Source organism: Theropithecus gelada, chromosome 13 (genome assembly GCF_003255815.1).
Source record: "Theropithecus gelada isolate Dixy chromosome 13, Tgel_1.0, whole genome shotgun sequence".
In the NCBI taxonomy this organism is placed as follows: Eukaryota; Metazoa; Chordata; class Mammalia; order Primates; family Cercopithecidae; genus Theropithecus; species Theropithecus gelada.
The window spans coordinates 14,138,300-14,158,478 of NC_037681.1; the positions used below are offsets into that span (position 1 = coordinate 14,138,300).

The window sequence follows — 20,179 nt, forward strand, 5'->3', positions numbered from 1 at the left end:
AGGGGAGGGGAGGGGAGGGAAGGGAAGGGAAGGGAAGGGAAGGGAAGGGAAGGGAAGGGAAGGGAGAAGGAAAGAAAGAAGGAAAGAAAGAAGGAAGGAAAGAAGGAAAGAAATAAAGAAGGAAAGAAGGAAAGACGGAAAGAAAAGAAAGAAGGAAAGAAAGAGAAAGAAAGAAAGAAAAAGAAAGAGAGAAAGAAAGGAAAGAAAGAAAGAAAGAAAGAAAGAGAAAGAAAGAAAGAGTTTTAAAACAATCAGAGAGTGCAGAATCTGTAAAGATACATATGGACACATTTATGGTAGAAAGTATATGATGTTTGGAATTTGCTTTAAAATAATTCAGTGTGAATTTATTTACAGAGATTTATATAGATGTATAAATAAGATATGTTGATAATTATTAAATTTGTGTGATGGTAACATATAAGTTCCTTATACTCTTCTGTGAAAATTTAAAAATTTCTAAAATGAAATAGTTTTTTAAAAAGTCCAAAATTAAAAAAAATTCCAGAACTGATATTTTAAAGTACACAGCAGTCCATACATACACAGTTTTTTTGGTGTTTTATTTTGTTTTGTTTTTTATGGGCGATGTCCATTTGATAGATTCCCTTATGGTGGTTAAATAATTTTAATAGGACTATGTTAGAATGAGACACATTTTTACCTCCTAATATCCTGGTCCTAGTCGTCTGGAATACATCAAGTCCCCTAACTGGACTCTCTGATTCCTCCCTTGCCTTTCCATAGGCTGCTAATGATACAACAAGCTGGAGAGGTTATTGTATAACATGTCAGATTGGAAGCACTCGTTAGTTCCCCCTCTCACCTCATTCAGAGAATGAGCCAATGTCTTTTCAATAGCTCAGCCTCCCCAGTTGCCTCTCTGACCATGTCTTCTATGCTCCCCTCACTTGCTCTTCGCCAGCTGCCCACCTTCTCCTCTGTTGTTGTCACCCATCAAGTATGCCCTGACCTCTGAGCCTTTGCATCTGATGTTCCCTCTGTCTTGAACACCCTTCTTCTCACCACATGGCTCACTCCTTTGCTTTCTTCTGGTTTCCACTCCAATGTCAGAGATGTGCTTTCCTCTGGCCACATTATGGAGTTCTTATTTATGTCCACCCCCTTCGTCTCCAGCCCTGTCCATGTCTTAGGATTCTCCAGAGCACGTGTCATCTTGTAACTGCCGTGTAATCCACCAAGCTATGTTGCTTCCTCTGACTCCCCTCACCCAAATGTCAGCCCCATGAGAGCAGGAACTTTTATCCCTTTTTTTTTTTTTTTTTTTGACTACTGTTTCCCAGAACCTACAATAAGTGTCTGGCATATATAGTATGTGCTCAAAAAATATCTGTTGAGTAAATGTTAATCACAATTACCAGCTAAAGAGTGGCATATCTTGGTCAGTACAGATGACATAATATTAACTACCATGTACTAGGATGACAGTGATAATGACCAATAATGAACATGTGTCTATGAAGCACTAGCTCTTGGCTGGGAAGTCTGCCAAATGCCTTATGTGGCCACACACACACACACACACACACACACCCTTCAGACAGCAGAAAGTGTTTGGAGAAGCTATGATGAATTTATGTGCCCTAACGATGTCTTATTTTTGGTGCTCTAAATTGGTGTATCATCATAAGAATAGCTGGCATTTATTGAATACCAACTACATGGCAACGACTCTGCCAAGCATTTGTATTATGATATCTTTTCATTTTGAAAACAACTGTGTGAGGTTGAAACTATTCTTATCTCCCTTTTACACACCAGTTTGTGGAGATTAAGAAGCCTGCCCGAGTGCTCTTAGCCAAAGTGATGGCACCAGGTGAGGAATGCAGACCAGAAGCCCAGCTTGTACCCCCATAGAACCCTTACCATGAGCCAGTCCCTGTGCTAAACACTCTGCAGCACCATCTAGTCTCCGAAAGAAGGACTAGAGGAGCTTCCAAAACAGCTTATGGGATGGCAGGACCCACATTCAACCTAGGGATGTCTACCTCAAAACAAACCTTACCTGTTGATGAGGCCGCCCTGGTCACCCTACTTAGCGTGGAATTCCCCTCCACACATACACACCCCTCACATCTTTTACTTTCTTCGAAGTACTTGACTGACTGTTTACTTTAGCCTCCCCAGTATAATTAAAGTCCCATGAGGGCAAGAATTTAGGGCTGATTCTGAAGCATCCAGAACAGTGCTTAGTATACAGCAGGCACTCAAAAATTGCTTTTCCCTGGTTCTAGTTGATGCTTTCTCCTACGGAAAGGTCCAAAGTTTCAGGCAGAAGCAATAACGCTTCAAGATAAGAGAGGCCCAGACAGCTCCCTGCTCCTTTAGGGTTTGTATACCCTGCATGAAAGAAGGCAGTGGAAGGAAGCTATTCTTGTGTGGTGTTCGGGCCCAGACCTGGAGCTGCGCACAAGGTATAAGCAGTATAAGTATAATTTCAAAGAAGATCCTGGGCCTGGGTTAGAAGTTTTGGGACTAAATGTCTAGATGGCCTCAGCGATTCTCATTAGAGGGTGATTTTGTGCCCACGCACACCCAGGACGCCTCGCAATGTCTGGAGGCATTTTTAGTTACCATAACTGGGATCTATTGGGTAGAGGCAAGCGGTGCTACTAAATATCCCACGATACACAGGACAGTCCCACAACAAAGAATTATCTGGCCCACAATGTCCATAGTGCCAAGGATGAGAAATCCTGTTGTACGCATCAGGAGTTCCTAGCGTGAGAGGAGGTTTCTGCTTCTGAGTGTGGCAGGCATGTTCAAGGATCACTGAGGCCTCTGTGGAGATGGAAGCCTGCCCTTGGCGAAGGGAACCCAGGCCATGCTGCTGGGATAATCACAGGTCTTGTTTTCAGGAAGCAATTGCCTCCCATTAGTGCAGGGATATTACATAAATTGCCAACCAGTTCTGAGAAGTCCACAAATAAATTGTACAGAACACGAAACGGCACCCTCTGAAAAAAAGGTAAGTTTTAAGTACAGCCTTGATGTTGTGCCCTAGAACTTTCAAGCCAACTCTACCCTCAAGAGCTAGGGCATGTGGAAGCCCAGTGAGCCACCCTGGGAGGAGCCCCAAGCCTGCATGCAAGGGAGCCTGGGCTGGGGTCCCAGATGAAAGTCAGCTGTTATTCGGGAACTGCAGCCACTCCTGTAATGTGATACTGTGTCTGTGGTCATGGCTGTGTGATCCCAAATGTCTGAACCAATACCAGGAAATTAAGTTAATGTTAGGCATTTCCAAATATCTAAGTACTCGACGCTTACAGGAAAAGGAGACTAAATTGCATTTTCCATTAAATTTTGTGGTGTGTAGTTTTTTCTAGCTAACTAAAATAGAGTGGAAGTATCTGGAATGATTTGCTGTATTTAGGACAATGTCCAGAATCACCACATACGAACACCCAAAAAACTGATAAATAAGACCCAGCTACGACAGAGTGATCGATCTGTAAGCCAGGGTGGCGGCTGAGGTAGGGGTATCTCAATGAGATTAGGTACCTACAACAGGTTGATGTGCCTCCTAAATTATTTAAGAATTTACATTTATATAAACTCTAGACTCAAATCTTAATTCTTCCTGGGCTGTTTCAAACTGTCAAATGTCAGGACATTCATGTTTGTATTTTATTTTGCCTTGTATGGTAAAGCAAGTAGGTGTGTGTGGATGTGGCTGTCTGTATAAAGACGCTGTATCCTCTACCATGCTGTGCTCTGTTGGTGGCTATTCCAAGCCGCCGTGTTGGCTGATTGAAAAGGTCTCTGCTTCCTCACTGCTCACTCCCCAAGCATCCCAGCGTGTGGTTTCACATTCCCATCATTCTGATACCACCTCTTTGTGAGATCACTGCTGTCTGACCTCTCTTCCTGTGAGAAGAGAAGAAAGGAGGAAGCCTGAGGTAGGGTTTGGCTCTCAGGAGGATCCTCAGGTGACAAAATGTGCAGGAAAATGGAATGGGATCTCTGAGGGAGGAAGGGCATTGTAGAGTAAAGAGGAAAGAGTCCTCAGGTCCTACCTAAGAGAATGGGCAGTGAACCGGGGTGGGATACACAGCAGATGATCTGGAAGCCTTAGGTGGATTTAGGATAGAAGTAGGTGCCTGGAACAAGGAGCCTTTAATGGGTGTCTGTAGCTGAGCCCTTGGAGAAGACGGAGCTACTAGGCCCCAAGAACTTTTACATCATTGGCTTATGACCCAATTCCTTCCTGCCTGCTTCTCATGTCCATTCATTCTGCGTTTGACATTGAAGAGCACAGCCTCCTTCCCAAGAAAATGCACCAGACTGCTCACTGACTTGTTACTTAATGCTTCTTTCTCTCCCTCATTTGTGGGCTGTCTTTCTTCTTCCCTTCTTCCCCTAAGAATAATTGATATTTTACTGTCTTCTTTCCTACGATTGTTTTCCTTAAAGATTATATTTGATATCAAAAATCACCTCTGCAATTTCTCATCAATATCAACTATGATAATTAATGACTTTAAGGAAAATCAGTTTTGCCTATCAAGTTACTTGCTGAATTATTACAAACTGTTACTCCACCATCAACTCAAATTTAATACGTCCAAACCAAAGTAAATCGTCATGCTCTACTTCAAAACATACCCCCTCTTAACCCTCAGATTTCTGTCCACTTTACCAAATTTTCTTAGTTGAAAGTAATTCACAGTTTAGTACCAGTTGGCAAGCAATTTTACAGTATGGCACAATAACAATGTCAAAGAAAACTTATTTCTATGTTTTGATTCACTATTCACACTTCTGGAAATATAACCCAAAGAATAAATACAAATTATCAAAAAAAATGCTACATACATAGAATTATTTTTTATGTAGAGGTAGCAACTAACATGTTTAAAATTTGAGAAATCAAAGTAAATACATGGGGAAATGTGTGCTAACATAAAAATAGAAAAGCAAGATGGACATGTATTTATGATGATTAAAATGTAATATAATATGCATATAAAAGGATTAAAAACCCACTAAAATAATACTTATTGTTTGAAGGTACATGTCCACATTACTTTTTACTGTATGTTATTTAAACTGAATTACACCTATTTGAAAAGGGAACTTCTTCATCATTCTTGATCCCTGCAGCTCTTTTTTGTTTGGCTACCAATTTTACATGTGAACTCCTCACGTATCAATTATATTCTTTATTTCCTATCCATTTTTATGGTCCCACCTTTGTTCAACCCCTGATGATATTGATTCACTGAATGATTTTGATTTTCATTCACTCCCAGGCTTTCTCTATTTCCCTTCTATGTTGCTAGACAGCCCAAAACAATGTGTACCAACCAGAGGGATACGTGACATTGTTCTGATGAATAAAACATGGGCAGAAACTGACTGTTAAATTCTAAAAGCACTTCCACTTTCCTTAGAATGAAAGAGCATGAAGGTGACTATCCATCTCCAAGGATGGTAGAAGAAATAGTTGACAGAGCCTGGGTTCCTGGCAGCATCATTGTGGAAGGTGCTTCTGACCCTCTTGTTCCAGGAGAAAAATAACCTTTTGAGCTACAGTTTGTTTTCTGTTACTTGCAGACTAATGCATTGTCAACTAACATCTTGCCTCGCTTGTAGCCTCCCTGCTTGTAGCCTCACATCATTCACTTCAGCTTACACTTTTATAAGGGTGAAAGAAGACCAGAAAATAGTACTAGATAAATAAACATTGACAATAAAAGCAAAAGACAGCTGGCAGGCGAAAACAACGTGGAAGACCAAAAATTACAGAAAGTATGCAAAAAAAAAAATTTTTTTTTTGAGCTAGAGTCTTGCTCTGTTGCCGAGGCCGGAGTGCAGGGGCATGATCTCAGCTCATTGCAACCTCTGCCTCCCAGGTTCAAGCAATTCTCATGCCTCAGCCTCCCGAGTAGTAGGGATTGCAGGTGTGCACCACCCCGCCTGGCTAATTTTCTGTGCATGTGTGATTTTTTTTTTTTTTTTTTTAGTAGAGATAGGATTTCACCATGTTGGCCAGGTTGGTCTCTGACTGACCTCAAGTGATCTGCCCATCTCAGCCTTCCAAAGTGCTGGGATTACAGGCGTGAGCCACCACGTCTGGCCAAACAAATTTTTTTTTTTTTAAATTTTTAAAGTGTATGTTAATTTAGTAAAGGGCTAAAGAAATTCTGCACATCAATAGTGACTCAGGGCATCAGTATTCATACCACAGTACAGTGTAATAATGAAGTCTCCCCAAAACGTGCATTCAGCTTTTGGTCCACAGTGGATACAATAGAGAGCCAAACATACAAGGCCCCCACTCTCATGGAGCTTAGGATTGAACTGGAAAGAAAGTACATGAACAAGATAAGTACATGAGTACATAGTTTAAAACTGCGCTATGAATTGACAGATTAAAGACTGGGTTTTATAAAGGAGAGCATGGCCCAGCGCAGGTACCAGTAGGGTAGGGGGCAGGTAAAGAAGTCTTCCTTGGGAAACTGAAGCTTGAACTGGCTGGAGGGATAAACCTGCTCTGTTAGAAAAATGAACAGAGGAGGAGGAAGGAAGAGAGGAACACCGTTTGGGGAAGTTTAGGGCATATACACAGGTCCTGGGGCAAGGGGACAGATACTGAGATGGATAACCTTAAAGAAGGTCAGAGAGCTCACCCCTGTAAGTACGTATTTGTTCCCACTCATCAAGAAAAGCTGAAACTGTGTTCATTGCATTCTGCTTCAGAAGAAATGAAAAGTATGCAATTGAGTTTATAAACATTTCCACTTGGAAAAATAAAATCCAACTAGTTTATTGCTGAAAACAGTAACTGTAATTTTGCATAAAGTCATTCTAGACATATTTTTAAGCATCTAGTAATTACCAGGAACTATGCTTTGGAGAGCTCGAATACATAATGTAGGAAGTGAGGTAAACAAACAATTGCAGTTAAGCATAATGAGCACTGATAGAGGGGTCATCAAAGGCAATGGGGACACTGAGAAAGCAAAAAATTAATTCACTCGGGGTGGAATTGTCTTGAAAATTCATTTCTGTTCAGTACATCATTGCCAAATGATGCCAAGCAAGTGAACTGTGACTGAATGTAAACATGAAACAAACCAGAAAATCTAGACTCTGACAAGTCTCCAAAGGTAACAGAATTGTTTAATGGACTTAGAAGTACACAAGCCTACCTCAAAAGCAATTCTACGAATTAGACCACCCTCACCAGGCTTGGCCAGTCATTCAAATAACTAGATTTGAGGATAACTGAATTTCAGAATATGTATTTGAGATTCTTTTAAATGAAAGAAAACACTGAATTAGGCCTGATTCAGCTGACTCGTGTGTCAGCTTCGAATATAAAGGTAGAAAGAGCCAATGGAAGTTTAATTTGTTATTTTGTAAAGATATAAATAAAAGACTTGTATTTTTTAATAGTATGCACTACAATTAGCCTTTTCATTCGTTGTAGTTTATTAGATTATCAACAAAACAAAAGCCAGACTTGGTTCTTTGCACTCGTTCTGCCAATAAGCAGCTGTATGAAGACAGAATCACATGATTTCTCTAATTCCCAGTCTCCTTATTATAAAAGGATAATTTCATTGGTAGTGTCCTATAATTCTAAAATTGTTACTCCAGAAAAATCATACACTCACTATATTATTTTCACTGAATTCAACGTTGGCTAACTGTAATTGTAAAAGCTCAGGACACTACAAAGCCATTTCACCAATACTTTGCCAGGCCACAATACATCAGAATTTATAAATGATACTTTCAATTTACCAAAGGTGACCTGGCAAGTATCTGATGTTGGGTAATTGTGAAGCTACATGAAACTTAATAGTGATTCTCAAGCGTAGTGAAGGATATGTAGTCTCATTAACTAGGAAACCATACTGAAAAGTCAGGTACAAAGCTTCCAATGAAATCTATACCTTTCTCTTGGATACAAGAAAGAAACAAACAAAGAAACCCCATAAATTTAACAAACGTAATATCAAATTTCCTTGTACATTACGATGATGATGAATGAAACTTGGGTATAGCATTTCTGTTGTAGAACACATCTCAATCATGTTTACCTAAAGTGATTGACAAAGTTTCTGAAAGTGAATGAGTTCCAGTATGTGCGCCAATGAGGAATTTGATAATTTAAAAAAATTGGATTTGGTTTTGTCACCAGATCAAAAAAGTGACACACTAATTAAATGCAGTGCTACATAATAATTCTAAGCGTAATTGCAGTATAATTTTTCTGACACGTATTTACAATCCATCTCCATCATAATTATTACGCACAGATTACATTACTTTGTTTTTCAAGTTCTCCACTATCTCCCTGAAGCAAAGGCTTTTCAAATATGTGATCATTTTAAAATATACGGTGCCTACAATACATATCTTATCACAGGACCTCATTATATGCATAACAACAATACTAATATTTATGCTAATACCTAACGTTCTGGAAAGCCAACCTTGTATTACTTTTCAGTTCATTTTATAAAAGTAAGAATGTTGGGGAAGGAGCATCATTTTGTAACTTGTCTGTAAAACAAAAGAGTTTCTCCTATTCTTTCCTATACCATCCATCTCTTCTCTTACTAGAGACAGGTAGGCTTGTATACTTCTAAGTCCATTCCACATGACACCAAGGTTTTGACAAATGTGAGTGAGGTGTCTTCTGCAGCTTTTAATGGGAAGGAGCATCCATACTACACGTTTTCAAGGAAAGTGGCCCCAGTCCTTCGAACCCAAGGAACCCTGGTGGACAAGCACAGCTGCGGGTCAGCTCACCTCTTTCCCTATCCAGATCTCATACTCTCTTTATAAGTGTCCTATTCATGATGTAATACAAGCAAATGCTACATTCTTTGACAAAACTAAAACAAAATTATAATGTATAGAATTACATATTTAACAGAAAGATGAAAAATAGTTACATGTAAAGATGTGTTGAGTTCTGTGATGGTTATTGTCATATATCCACTAGGTTGGATTATGGTGCCAAGTTGTTGGGTAAAATAATAGCTTAATATTGCTGTAAAGGTATTTTTAGATGCAATGAGCACTTATAATTCCTTGACTTTGAGTAGAGTAGATTACTCCCTACCCCACACTATGATTGGGCCTCATCCAATCAGCTGAAGATCTAAAGAGAAAAAACAGGTTTCTTGAGAAAGAAGAAAGTCAGCTTCCAGACTGCAGAAGAAAAATTCTACTGGAGTCTCCAGCCTTCAGACTGGAGACTGCAGCATCAGCTCTGACCTGAATCTCCAGCCTGCCAATTGCCCTGTAGACTTCAGACTTACCAGGCCTCGTAATCACTCTCTCTCACTCTAAGTGTATGTGTGTATGTGTACATGCATATGTATATACCTATATGTGTGTATATAATATATATTTATGTGTTCTATTGTTTCTCTTTTTTCTGGAGAACCTTGACTAATATTAATTTATTGAGAACATTAAATATAATAGCTATTCTTTTTGAAAAACAATTTTCTGTTCTATATATGACATTGATAGTCTGTACCAACCCTGAGCAAGTTATTACAAATTTCATGTTCTTAATGTGATTTTAAGTTAATGATATCTGTCTGTCTTTCTCCTATGGGATATTACACACACAGAGTTCAGTCATTTTGCATGAAAACAGTAGCATAACTATATATTTATATCATATATATGTGTTATATACATATTATATATATTTATCTGTTATATTCTCATGTGTAATGATTACAAAAAAGTTTTAGAAGTATGATGTATATTACAATATTTTCAACTGTAGGACTCATTTTAGGTCTGTTAAAACCTTAAGAAGCAGTTCTTCTTAATAAATATTACTATCTTCATATGGGAAAGCACATTTTAAAATACTTTAATAGGCAGCTAGTAAATTACAATGACTTTACTTTTAGATCAAAGTTATGTTCTTTAAAATTATAAATGGCACATTAAAAATAACATTTTTTAATCTAACAGATCAAAAAAGTTGAAATTACAGGTCTTAAATTGCTTTTTAATTGCTCTCAACAATTTTGATCTGGGCATCCTTCAGAAAGATAAAACCCTTTCAGAGGTAGGCTGAGGACAGAAGGTACTTACTAACTGCAGAGTCATAGGAGGTCGAGTTGTGCTCGCCTCTCATGAAGGGGTATGGAGACAGGTAAGCATGTGTGCAGTTCTTGGATGGTGGCTGATTGGCTAGGAAGGAGAGCAAAAAAATGGCATCTGTTATTGAAAAACTCAGTGATGACTCATCCTTAATGGAACAGAAATACAGAACACAAGGGTTACACAAGCAAAATAAAACTACTGGTTCCATTAGCAAATTCAGAGAATTGTTGTGAGGAGGGCCCTCTAGGAAACTCATATCAAGATGCACATGAGACTTGGAAGGTGGATTCATCCAGAACATCTAGCTACATGACATAATTCAATGGAATAAATGCAAATGCCCTTTATATCACCTTGCGATTTAAGGTACCACATTTCATCTATTTTCACATACTCTTTAGTACCTAACAGTGTCTAGCACACAGTAGGGATTAAAAAATAATTGTTTTTAAAAATCTAATAAACTTAAGTTTAACCTTGATTAGTTCAAATTAATAAAAAAATTTCTTCTATGTCCATTTTATTTTAGGGAAGAATGTAAATGATAAGTTATACAATAATTCAAATAAATTTTTAATATTTGAAAATGTCACAAGAAGGTACTTTTAAGTTGTCTGAAAAATTAAAATTTTTATATGTACACTTTAAGGTGGACTGAAATATTGAAATATTCTTTCTTTCTCAAAGTCTTTGGCAAAATCTTCCTCTTGCACAGTCTGACTTACTTTCCTTTACCAAAGTCTAAATCATTTCCACTGGCAAGTTGTATGCTTACTCTCCTGCCCCTAAATCCACTGTAAGATAGTCTATCAGGTACTTGCCTCAAAAGGCGGCTTCATCACTACTTTGTTCCTTATATATGCCAACTTACCACCAGCTTGCTTAAGTTTTCAGGGACCTCCTATTTTTATTAAATATTCCATGATCCTATTATGTATATACCATACTTTGATTTTTGATAAGAAGACTAATAATTTCAATTCTCAATAAGCTTTAGGCTAATAAAAAGCTCTTTCATTGTTGAATACAATGAAATAAGTGCTGGCTATTTTCAATAAATGGATTTTCAAAGAATAATTCAATATAAAAAACACAATTGAAGGAATGCATTATAGTTTTTAAAAGTTACGCTACCTTAAAAAGTGACTTTAAAGTTTCAATGAGAACACAAACATCAAAAGCAACGCATTTCTTGATAGTGCCAACAAACTTGGTTAAAGCTCAAATAATATAAGCTTTCATCTGCCATTGCTGGTAATTATCATTTTTTTTAAAAAAAAGATACTGTTAACTTTGACGCTATGAATATAAAATAATACATCTCTATTTATGGATTTTTACATTTGAGATTTCAAGGGCTGATAGCAAAACATCTCATTTATTTGCAACATAGTATTCACAGACACTTGAAAAAATGCTATAGACAGTACCTGTTCTGTTTGTTAGAGTTAGTGTATTCTAAATAGGAGCAGAGAAATACTGGATAATTCAGTTTTGCCATAAATATTCAGACTCCTGTTTTATGCTAAAAGATAAAATAATTATTCCTATAGCCATGTCTACTTACTGAAAAGGAATCTTGACATGATGAACCTTTTAAAGACATCTAATTGAGATTCTGTAATTCACAATCCAGTCCTCTCAAAGTGACATATACTATGTAAGAGATTGTTCATTTTTATTTTAAAGACAAGGGGGAAAATAAAGCTAAATTGTACTTACTGTACCAGAACTTCCAAATACTGGAGTCATTCTCTTCCACAATCCCATGAAACCAACACCTCCAGAAGAACCCTTCATGGTGAAAAGTGACGTTCTCTATCTGAACAGAACAAGATGAAGTAACTTGCCATCAGTACGAGAAATAGAATCAAAATCATCACAGCCAGGAAGTTTTTTAAGGACATGTATTTTATCCCAAATAACAAAGCTCCGTAGCTTTCTACATATCTCTTCTATGAAGAAACAGACACTCCACTACTACTCTCTGGTTTCAAGAGCATACATAAGACTATCTTCCTAACTACCATGTGCATCACTATTTTGAAGAAGAGACTCACGTTCTGTTCACCTGAACATCTCCCCACCTCGGTTGCAAGAAGCCAATAATCCGATCCAAAAGCCACCAAAAAGAGTAACACCCCCAAAGCACCAAAGAGAGCTCCAAAGAAGATAGCGATATTTAGTCTCATTTTCAATTCACTGGTTTCCTTTTAAATAAAATACGAAATTTTAAAATGGTAAGACCCCTAGTTTCTCAGAAACAACAGTAAAAAAAAAAAAAAAGAATAATATTTTTGAGTCGGCAGAATCTTCTTGAGAAGGCTGTCCTAGCTCATGTTTTGGTGGCTTCTCGCTCACGCCCTGCCGGCAGGATTCATATTCCCTTTGCTCTCCCCTGGAGGGACTCCAGCCCAGCAGCTGAGAATTGCAGGCTATTTTAAGATAGTGATTGAGGAGCTGTCTTTCTCCCATGGGGATCAAAAAATAGCTGACCTTCTCCTGACTATAGAGAGAAGTATCAGGAGCTGGCTCAGATTATCATTATTGCTGTTGGGTAATCCACAGAAGTAGAAAGAAGATGGAATGGCTATGAAGTCATTGAAAGCATTGGTCCCAAATCTTAAGTGTCTGAACAAGCTCCTCTTAGTCTAGAATGCCCATTATAGTCCCAAAGACACTTAAGACTCTCTTTGAAGATACGTAAATCACAGATATAAAGAACCACTAAGACCGATCTTGAATACAATTGAAGTTGTAATTAACTTAATTCCTTTTGGACTTTTTTTGTGGTAGAAAATACGTTTTTGGTCAAATAGTCTAACATAACGCAGTACAGTTCAGGTTTATAATCTAAACATTCAGATGTATATTTAAAAGGTCAAGAATGTTCATGGTAAGGTAATTCTTGAAAAAGTATGAAGAAGAGCTTTTATGCAGCATACACTAGTGACAAAAAAACAATACTTTCTACAGCAGTCTCATGAATCTTAAACAAATTATTCCAAATAATCATCCCCAAAGTGGATTGACGAAAAAAGTCTCAAAAATGTATTTCCTGAATTAAGATAAAATAACCCTATCTACTTCTTTTTCCTTCATTTTAAAATATCTAACTTCCTCAAAAGATGAATCATACTTAATACTCACACAGACCACCTAATAGCAATGAATCTACACTTTCTTCAAGCCTTGACTCTTTAAAGCTTATTTGTTTGTTTTGTTTTTACATCTGATACGCCAGAGGAGAGTATTTTTCTAAGTATTTGTGTGCATTTAAAATCTTGCACCGTTCCTTTGGTCATTGTTTTTATATTCTCAACAATAATCTGGACCACTTCACCTTCCAAGGGGGCATCTCAACTCTACCAGCTTTCTTCACTCCTTCCTTTTTGTGGCATGGGATAGATTCTTACAATGGATTTTGTGAGAACAAAATGATCCTCAATAAAGATGAAGGGCCCTGTTAGACTGTAGCTATATGCAATCAGAGGTATTCAAAAGCTATGAATAAGGCCGGGCACGGTAGCTCACGCCTGTAATCCCAGCACTTTGGGAGGCCGAGGCGGGTGGAGGTCAGGAGCCTGGCCAACATGGTGAAACCCCATGTCTACTAAAAATACAAAATATTAGCTAGGCATGGTGGTGGGCCCCTGTAATCCCAGTAATCGTAGTTACTCAGGAGGCTGAGACAGAAGAAACGCTTGAACCCAGGAGGCTGAGGCTACAGTGAGCCGAGATCGTGCCATTGCACTCCAGCCTGGGCAACAAGAGCAAAACTCTCAAAAAAAAAAAAAAAGAATTCTAAGCCATACAGAATGTTACACAATCATTAACTACGAGATTGACTACGAGAATTAGATTTAGGTTATGGGTTCATCTGAGATGATCCCTCATCTAATACTTAAATATTTTTTTATAAGACTTCCCACACCATCAAGCTATGACATTTCTAGCCTGTGGCACTTAAGGACATCAGTAACAGCCATAACAGCTCTGCCTGATTTTCTGCCAAAAGCTGCACTCTAGGAGTTTCCAGATATTTATTCTATTCTGTTCTTTGAGATTGTGAAGCGTAAGTTTCAATCCTCTGTCTGTGACAGAACTTTCTGATATTCTGAAGACAGCCGTCATTTCAGGCCTCATCAATCACAGTCCGCCCCTACCCCTAAATAGAGGTCTAAGCTATATTTTTCTAAGCCAAACACTCTATTCCTTCAAATGCCCTTGAGATTGGTACAACTCCAGACCTCCTCCTCCCTGTTCTGGTTCTTTCCCACAATTCTCAAGTGCTCGACTGCAGTGAAACATAGTAAAAATATTCTGGGCATATTCTAATAGCTTAACACTACTGCCGTTCTTATCTGGATACTATGCTAAGAGTAGTAATGGCCTCACAACAACGTTCATGCCCTAATCCTAATCTATGAATACATTATTTTACATGGCAATATCCTGGACTACACAAGTGGTCCCAATCTTATTACAGGAAACCTTACATGAAAACCTGGGAACCTGTCCTAGCCGAGTGGCCAGACACAGAAACGTGACCACAGCAAAAGGGTCAGACAATTGCTGGTTTGAAGACGGAGGAAGGGGACCAAAAGCCAAGGAATATAGAGAGCATTTGGAATTAGGAAGAGGAAAGAAAACAGATTCTCCCCTTGAGCCTTCAGGAAGGAATGCAGTCCTGTCCACAAATTTGAGCTCAGTGAGATCCCTGTGGAATTTCCGACCTCTGCAACTGTGGGATAGCAAATCTGTGTTGTTTTAAGCCATTAATTTGGGGACAATTTGTTATAGTAGCAATATAAACTTGATACAGATGCTATTCTATAATTAATGCAATATTAGAGCAAATTAAGTTTTCTGCAGGGGCGGGGAATACATCTTCAGGAAGTGCTTATTGTGGACTTTTGAGCTTCCAGGCATTTTATCAGATATTGAGGCTACAATATACAGGCCCTGACTTTGAGGAGTTCATGAGCTAGTGGGAAAAACAAAAGAAAAGATTTGTTAGAACAAATTTTGTTAGAACAAAGATTGGTTGTTTGGAAAGAAGGAGAAATCTGTTGGATAGGAAGATTTTATTTATCTTATTTATATTTCAATGGTTTATGGTTAAAATTCCATGCACTAATACTAAATCTTTAACACACACACAAACACAAAAGTAGATGTTTTTTTTAATTAGTAGAAAAGAGTATAAGACTTTGTGGTTACTATGTATCACAATTTTGGTCTTTGTCAGAGAAAAGGATCATCTTTCTGGACTAGTTTCATCAATGAATAATGTTTTTCTCGCCATTTTTGGTTTATCCAAAAATATATAAACATCACCATAAAAATGTTGGTAGAGCATTTACAAGGCAGGGCAGAGCCCGGATAAATGCCATGAAAGACCACTCTTTAGGGGGGCAATGCCTCAGGAACTAGGTGTGTTTATTCAATATATTAAATCTGCCATTAATTTTATTAACTTCAGAATTTCCAACCATTCATATGTGTGCATCTCTGCTATCATAAAACTGAGCCATTTTAGCTTGATAATTCTCAATGCTTAACATAGGGCTTGGCACACAACAGGCACTGACATAAAATAGAAATCAATTTGTGTTAGGAGTCTTGGCTGAGATGCAAATACATGACCTCCTGAGCCATCCAACTGGCAATCTACCCCCAAAAGAAACAGTGCTGATCTGGCTCAGCTTGGTCCTTGTTAAGCTCTGGAGAGCCGGATTTTAGTAGGGTGCATGTTTCCTGCGCAGATGTTTTCAAACCATCTTTTAACAAATCCTTATTAGACTTCTGCTAATGAAGACATGAAATGGGGCTTACCATCGAGGAGGCAAAACGTGTCTTTCTTCTTCAGAAAATTGGACATTTGCCTGTCACTTCAAAGTCTCCTAGTTTTCCATGATTCCTAAGGCATTTTAACAGCCATTCAGTGTTGCTTTCCCAAGGAATCTTAGAAGCCTAAGAAAATGTCCATGCACTAGGAAGGCTGTTAAACAGCTGTGGTGTTCTTTACAAATTTACAACTTGAGACATAGGTTCTCTCTTCCCTTTCTCTCTCTTTTCTAATGAAAGCCCAGGAAAAGGGGCCTTTCAATAGAAAGGCCTGGCTAAACCTCAACCTCAACTCCTAAAAATCCTATAGTAAAACGGCCCCATTGCTAGTCTATGTATCTATTCCTTATGGGAATATTGACTCTATCTTTACATCGATAAGGTTGTCACACTGAGTGATATGGTTTGGATGTGTGTCCCCACCCAAATCTCATGTCAAATTGGAAGAGGAACCTGGTGGGAGGTGATTGGATTATGGGGTTGGATTTCCCCCTTGCTGCTCTCATGATAGTGAGTTCTCATGAGATCTGATGGTTTAAAAGTATGCAGCGCTTCCCACTTCACTCTTTTTCCTGCCACCTTGTGAAGAAGATGCCTGCTTCCTCTTTGCCTTCCGCCATGATTGTAAGTTTCCTGAGGCTTCCTAGTCACGTTTCCTGTTAAGCCTGCAGAACTGTGAGTCAATTAAACCTTTTCTCTTCATAAATTACCCAGTCTCTGGTAGTTCAGTTCTTTATAGCAGCGTGAGAATAGAATAAAATACTGAGTCATCAGGGCCACAAGAATAAGCATGGTGTCTCAGGATCAATCCTGTAGGAGAAGTTGATTGTCAAAAATGTAAACTGAGGTGCATAATAGTAGCTAATATGCATAAGCCTCTACCAAGTGGCAGGCACCATGACGAGTACTCCAATACCTTGAATACAGATAAGTCTTTAGTAGGCAGAATATGAAACAACCAGTGTCTCTGTGGGCATCCACTCTCTTGGGCAGGAATTTCATCTTCTGAAGGTCTTCATGGTTGTAGGAGTTAAAGATCTTGTCTGTGACACGAAGAAGGACAGAGGTAAGCAAAGAGGGATCTCCACGGGGTCTCACAACTAAAGGCAGCTCACAATAATTTATGGGTAATGACTATGTTTATTTCCTAAACGTTAAATGTTTGTTTGAGACTTCCAGCCTGTCCTCACTGTGCTCCCAAGTCTAAATGAGGAGGCAATGTGGCTGAGTGGGGACTGCAGAGTGATCGTCCAAGAGAAGATGAGTCTGGGGAACAGAATAGGAACTGCCGGTACCAGGTCTGCTCCCCATGTAGATACTCTACTCTCCCTCCTTGCCAATCTTAAGAATAGGATTTTGGCCAGGCCCGGTGGCTCACGCCTGTAATCCCAGCACTTTGGGAGGCCGAGGTGGGTGGATCATGAGGTCAGGAGTTCAGGATCAGCCTGGCCAAGACGGTGAAACTCCATCTCTACTAAAAATACAAAAATTAGCGGGCGTGGTGGCAGGCACCTAAAATCCCAGCTACTTAGGAGGCTGAGGCAGAGAATTGCTTGAACCCCGGAGGCAGAGGTTGCAGTGAGCTGAGATCACGTCCCGGCACTCCAGCCTGGGCTACAGAGTGAGACTCCATCTCAAAAAAAAAAAAAAGGAAAAAAGAATGGGATTTCGCTTAATTAAGAAGAGCTGGAGTTTCCTTTCATTAATGAGTGATCTTGAGCCAATGGCTCAACTCTCTGAATTTCCATTTGTTTGTTTCTTCTTGAGACGGAGTCTCGCTCTGTTGTGCAGACTGGAGTGCAGTGGCAAGATCTCAGCTCACTGCAACCTCTGCCTCCCGGGTTCAAGTGATTCTCCCACCACAGCCTCCCAAGTAGCTGACACTACAGGCACGCACCACCATACCTGGCTAATTTTTTGTGTTTTTAGTAGAGATGGGGCTTCACCATATTGGCCAGACCGGTCTCCAACTCCTGACCTCAAGTGATCCGACCGCCTCGGCCTCCCAAAGTGCTGGGATTACAGGCGTGAGCCACCGCACCCAGCAGGTTTCTGTTTTCTAATATGGAAAATGGGAACACTGCTTCAGAGGATTATTAGGGGTACTTGGTAAGATGACGTGTGTCAAATGAGCTGGTGTTTCTGCATATTAGCCTTCTATCTCACTTTAGCTGGAGATCACATTTCTGACAAAGAAATGAAAAAACAAATAATAAAACAAAATTTAAAAGCAAAAATCACAATAAAATAAAACTCCCTTTGCTAGCACTGCAAATCTGATTTAAATCTATTTCACCAAACCAGACTAATTTCTCACGAGGTGTTCCCAGTGCTCCCACACCAATACACATACATCATCCTTCCTCCTGGAGCACCAGTAGCTCCTCAAATCTTTGCTTGTTCCCCATCTGATTAGAATGCCTTTCTCTTCCATCTACCTGATGACCTCTTCATTAGTTCCTTCAACAAATATTTACCAAGTGCCTACGATGGGCTACATGTTCTTTAAGTGTTCACGGCAAGACTCTGCAATGTCACTCACATAACTCATACAAGTTTTCGTATGTATTTAATTACACTCTCCCTTTCCCAGACAGTTTTTAGAATCCACATGTTGTGGAACAAATTGAGTCAATAAATGTTTGTTCAACAATCACATCAGTTTAATAATGAATGAGCCAATGAGGAAAAGCCCATATACAATTTGCCCTCTTATTCTTAACGACGTTACTGGGGACAGTGGTCCCTACAAACAGCATCCCCTTATGAAGGCCAGAGGGAAATGTCTGAAAGCTAAATACAAGCTGAATTTCTACAGAGCACTACAGTTATTTTTCATCATAAAGACACTATAAATCTTGATTCATTTGACAAATACTTGTAATATCAAGCATATATCACTGGCCTGCTCCAAGACATACCATGCTGTGCCCCGGGTGGATACAGTGACTAGAATGTGCTCTCTGGCCTCAGTGAGGTAATACTCTCATGTAACTGAGAGTGCTTCTCTCTTCACTTTGGTACCTGGTGAGATCAGAGGCTACGTACAAACGGTGATGTGCTAGATTTCACCCTGCCTCCCCTAATTTCCTTCCTATGCTCCTCACATTTTTGTATGTGTTTATATACACTGCTTGGAATACTTTTGAGAACAAGGAAAAGACTCAACAATAAAACAAACCAACGAAGGCAATTTGTAAAATCAGGCAACTGAAGGAATAACACGCCTGGCTAAGAACACTGGTATGGTTCTTCCATTTGAAAAGCTCTGTGACCTCATTGGTTATCCTTCCCTTTTTTCCCTCTTATGCTGTTTATTTCGGTCATAACTTCATTCGGAGATTCTTCTGGCTTCCTGGAAATAATATTTCTGTTAAGGTCTCTATTCACTTAGAGAAATTGCAGTGAAAATGTTCTAAGTTTGTTTCTTAAATTACAAAATTAAAAAGCAATCTGTTAAAATCTGGAGTCAACTAAGATCAATAACATTCCAAGATATTATGGTAAATTCTACCCTTGGTTTTCACAAGTTAAATAAAACTGGATAAGCAACAGCTGGATAACTATAAGCAACAGAAGGCTTTGCCTGCTTTGATGCAGTATCTTTTTTACTCAGCTTTTTAGTTAACTTGTTTTTATTATTAGTAGGTACACTGAAACTCAGCAGAAATCTCAAGGCACATTTTTAAGTGATCATGAGCAAAAGATTCTTTATTCTACAGTCAAAATTTATAATCCTAATGTTACAACATTCTTTATCAGCTCAAAATATCTAATGAAATGATTTAAACATTCCCAAAACAAAATTAATTCTAGTCTACTTTAACACAAGCATGCCATTGCTCAACACCCAACAATGCTAAACAAATGTTGAAAGAAATGCAGAAATCAAACTCCCATAGCTTCTACACACTGCAAATCCATGTTCTAGAAAATTGGAATGGTTTACCAAAGAAAGTTCTGACATCTTTTCTGGAGATTTTAGGGTAGATTCTTTTTCATGGGATAGTATGTCATAGGTCTACAATACCTCATCTGCCACCCTAATATCCAAAAGTCTCTGAAAACCCAAGGCTTTTGGCAAAGCACATCTGACCAACATGAGGCCATATAGAGTGGACTCTCATATATTTTATGGCATAAATATGAATGTGTTTGATTTATTTCAAGGTTCCCCAGGTTCCACGAGTGGGTGTTAGGTAATGCACAGTATATA

At 38.8% G+C, this 20,179-nt stretch overlaps 1 protein-coding gene across 5 annotated transcripts in view; it reads right to left on the reverse strand.

The window, feature by feature from the left end:
- Positions 1–20,179, reverse strand: part of TMEM182 (transmembrane protein 182) — an 83,314-nt gene that overhangs the window by 45,447 nt on the left and 17,688 nt on the right. For 2 of the 5 annotated variants that reach the window (XM_025354962.1, XM_025354959.1), the window contains exons 2-3: positions 11,836–11,935; positions 10,102–10,200 (exon numbers count right to left, since the gene is read on the reverse strand). In XM_025354962.1, coding sequence (XP_025210747.1) covers positions 10,102–10,200; positions 11,836–11,935 — 199 coding nt within the window. Of the gene's footprint in view, positions 1–10,101; positions 10,201–11,835; positions 11,936–12,173; positions 12,493–15,951; positions 16,037–16,879; positions 17,007–20,179 lie in introns of those variants that run through there. The other 3 variants (XM_025354961.1, XM_025354960.1, XM_025354958.1) reach the window with 3 other exon arrangements.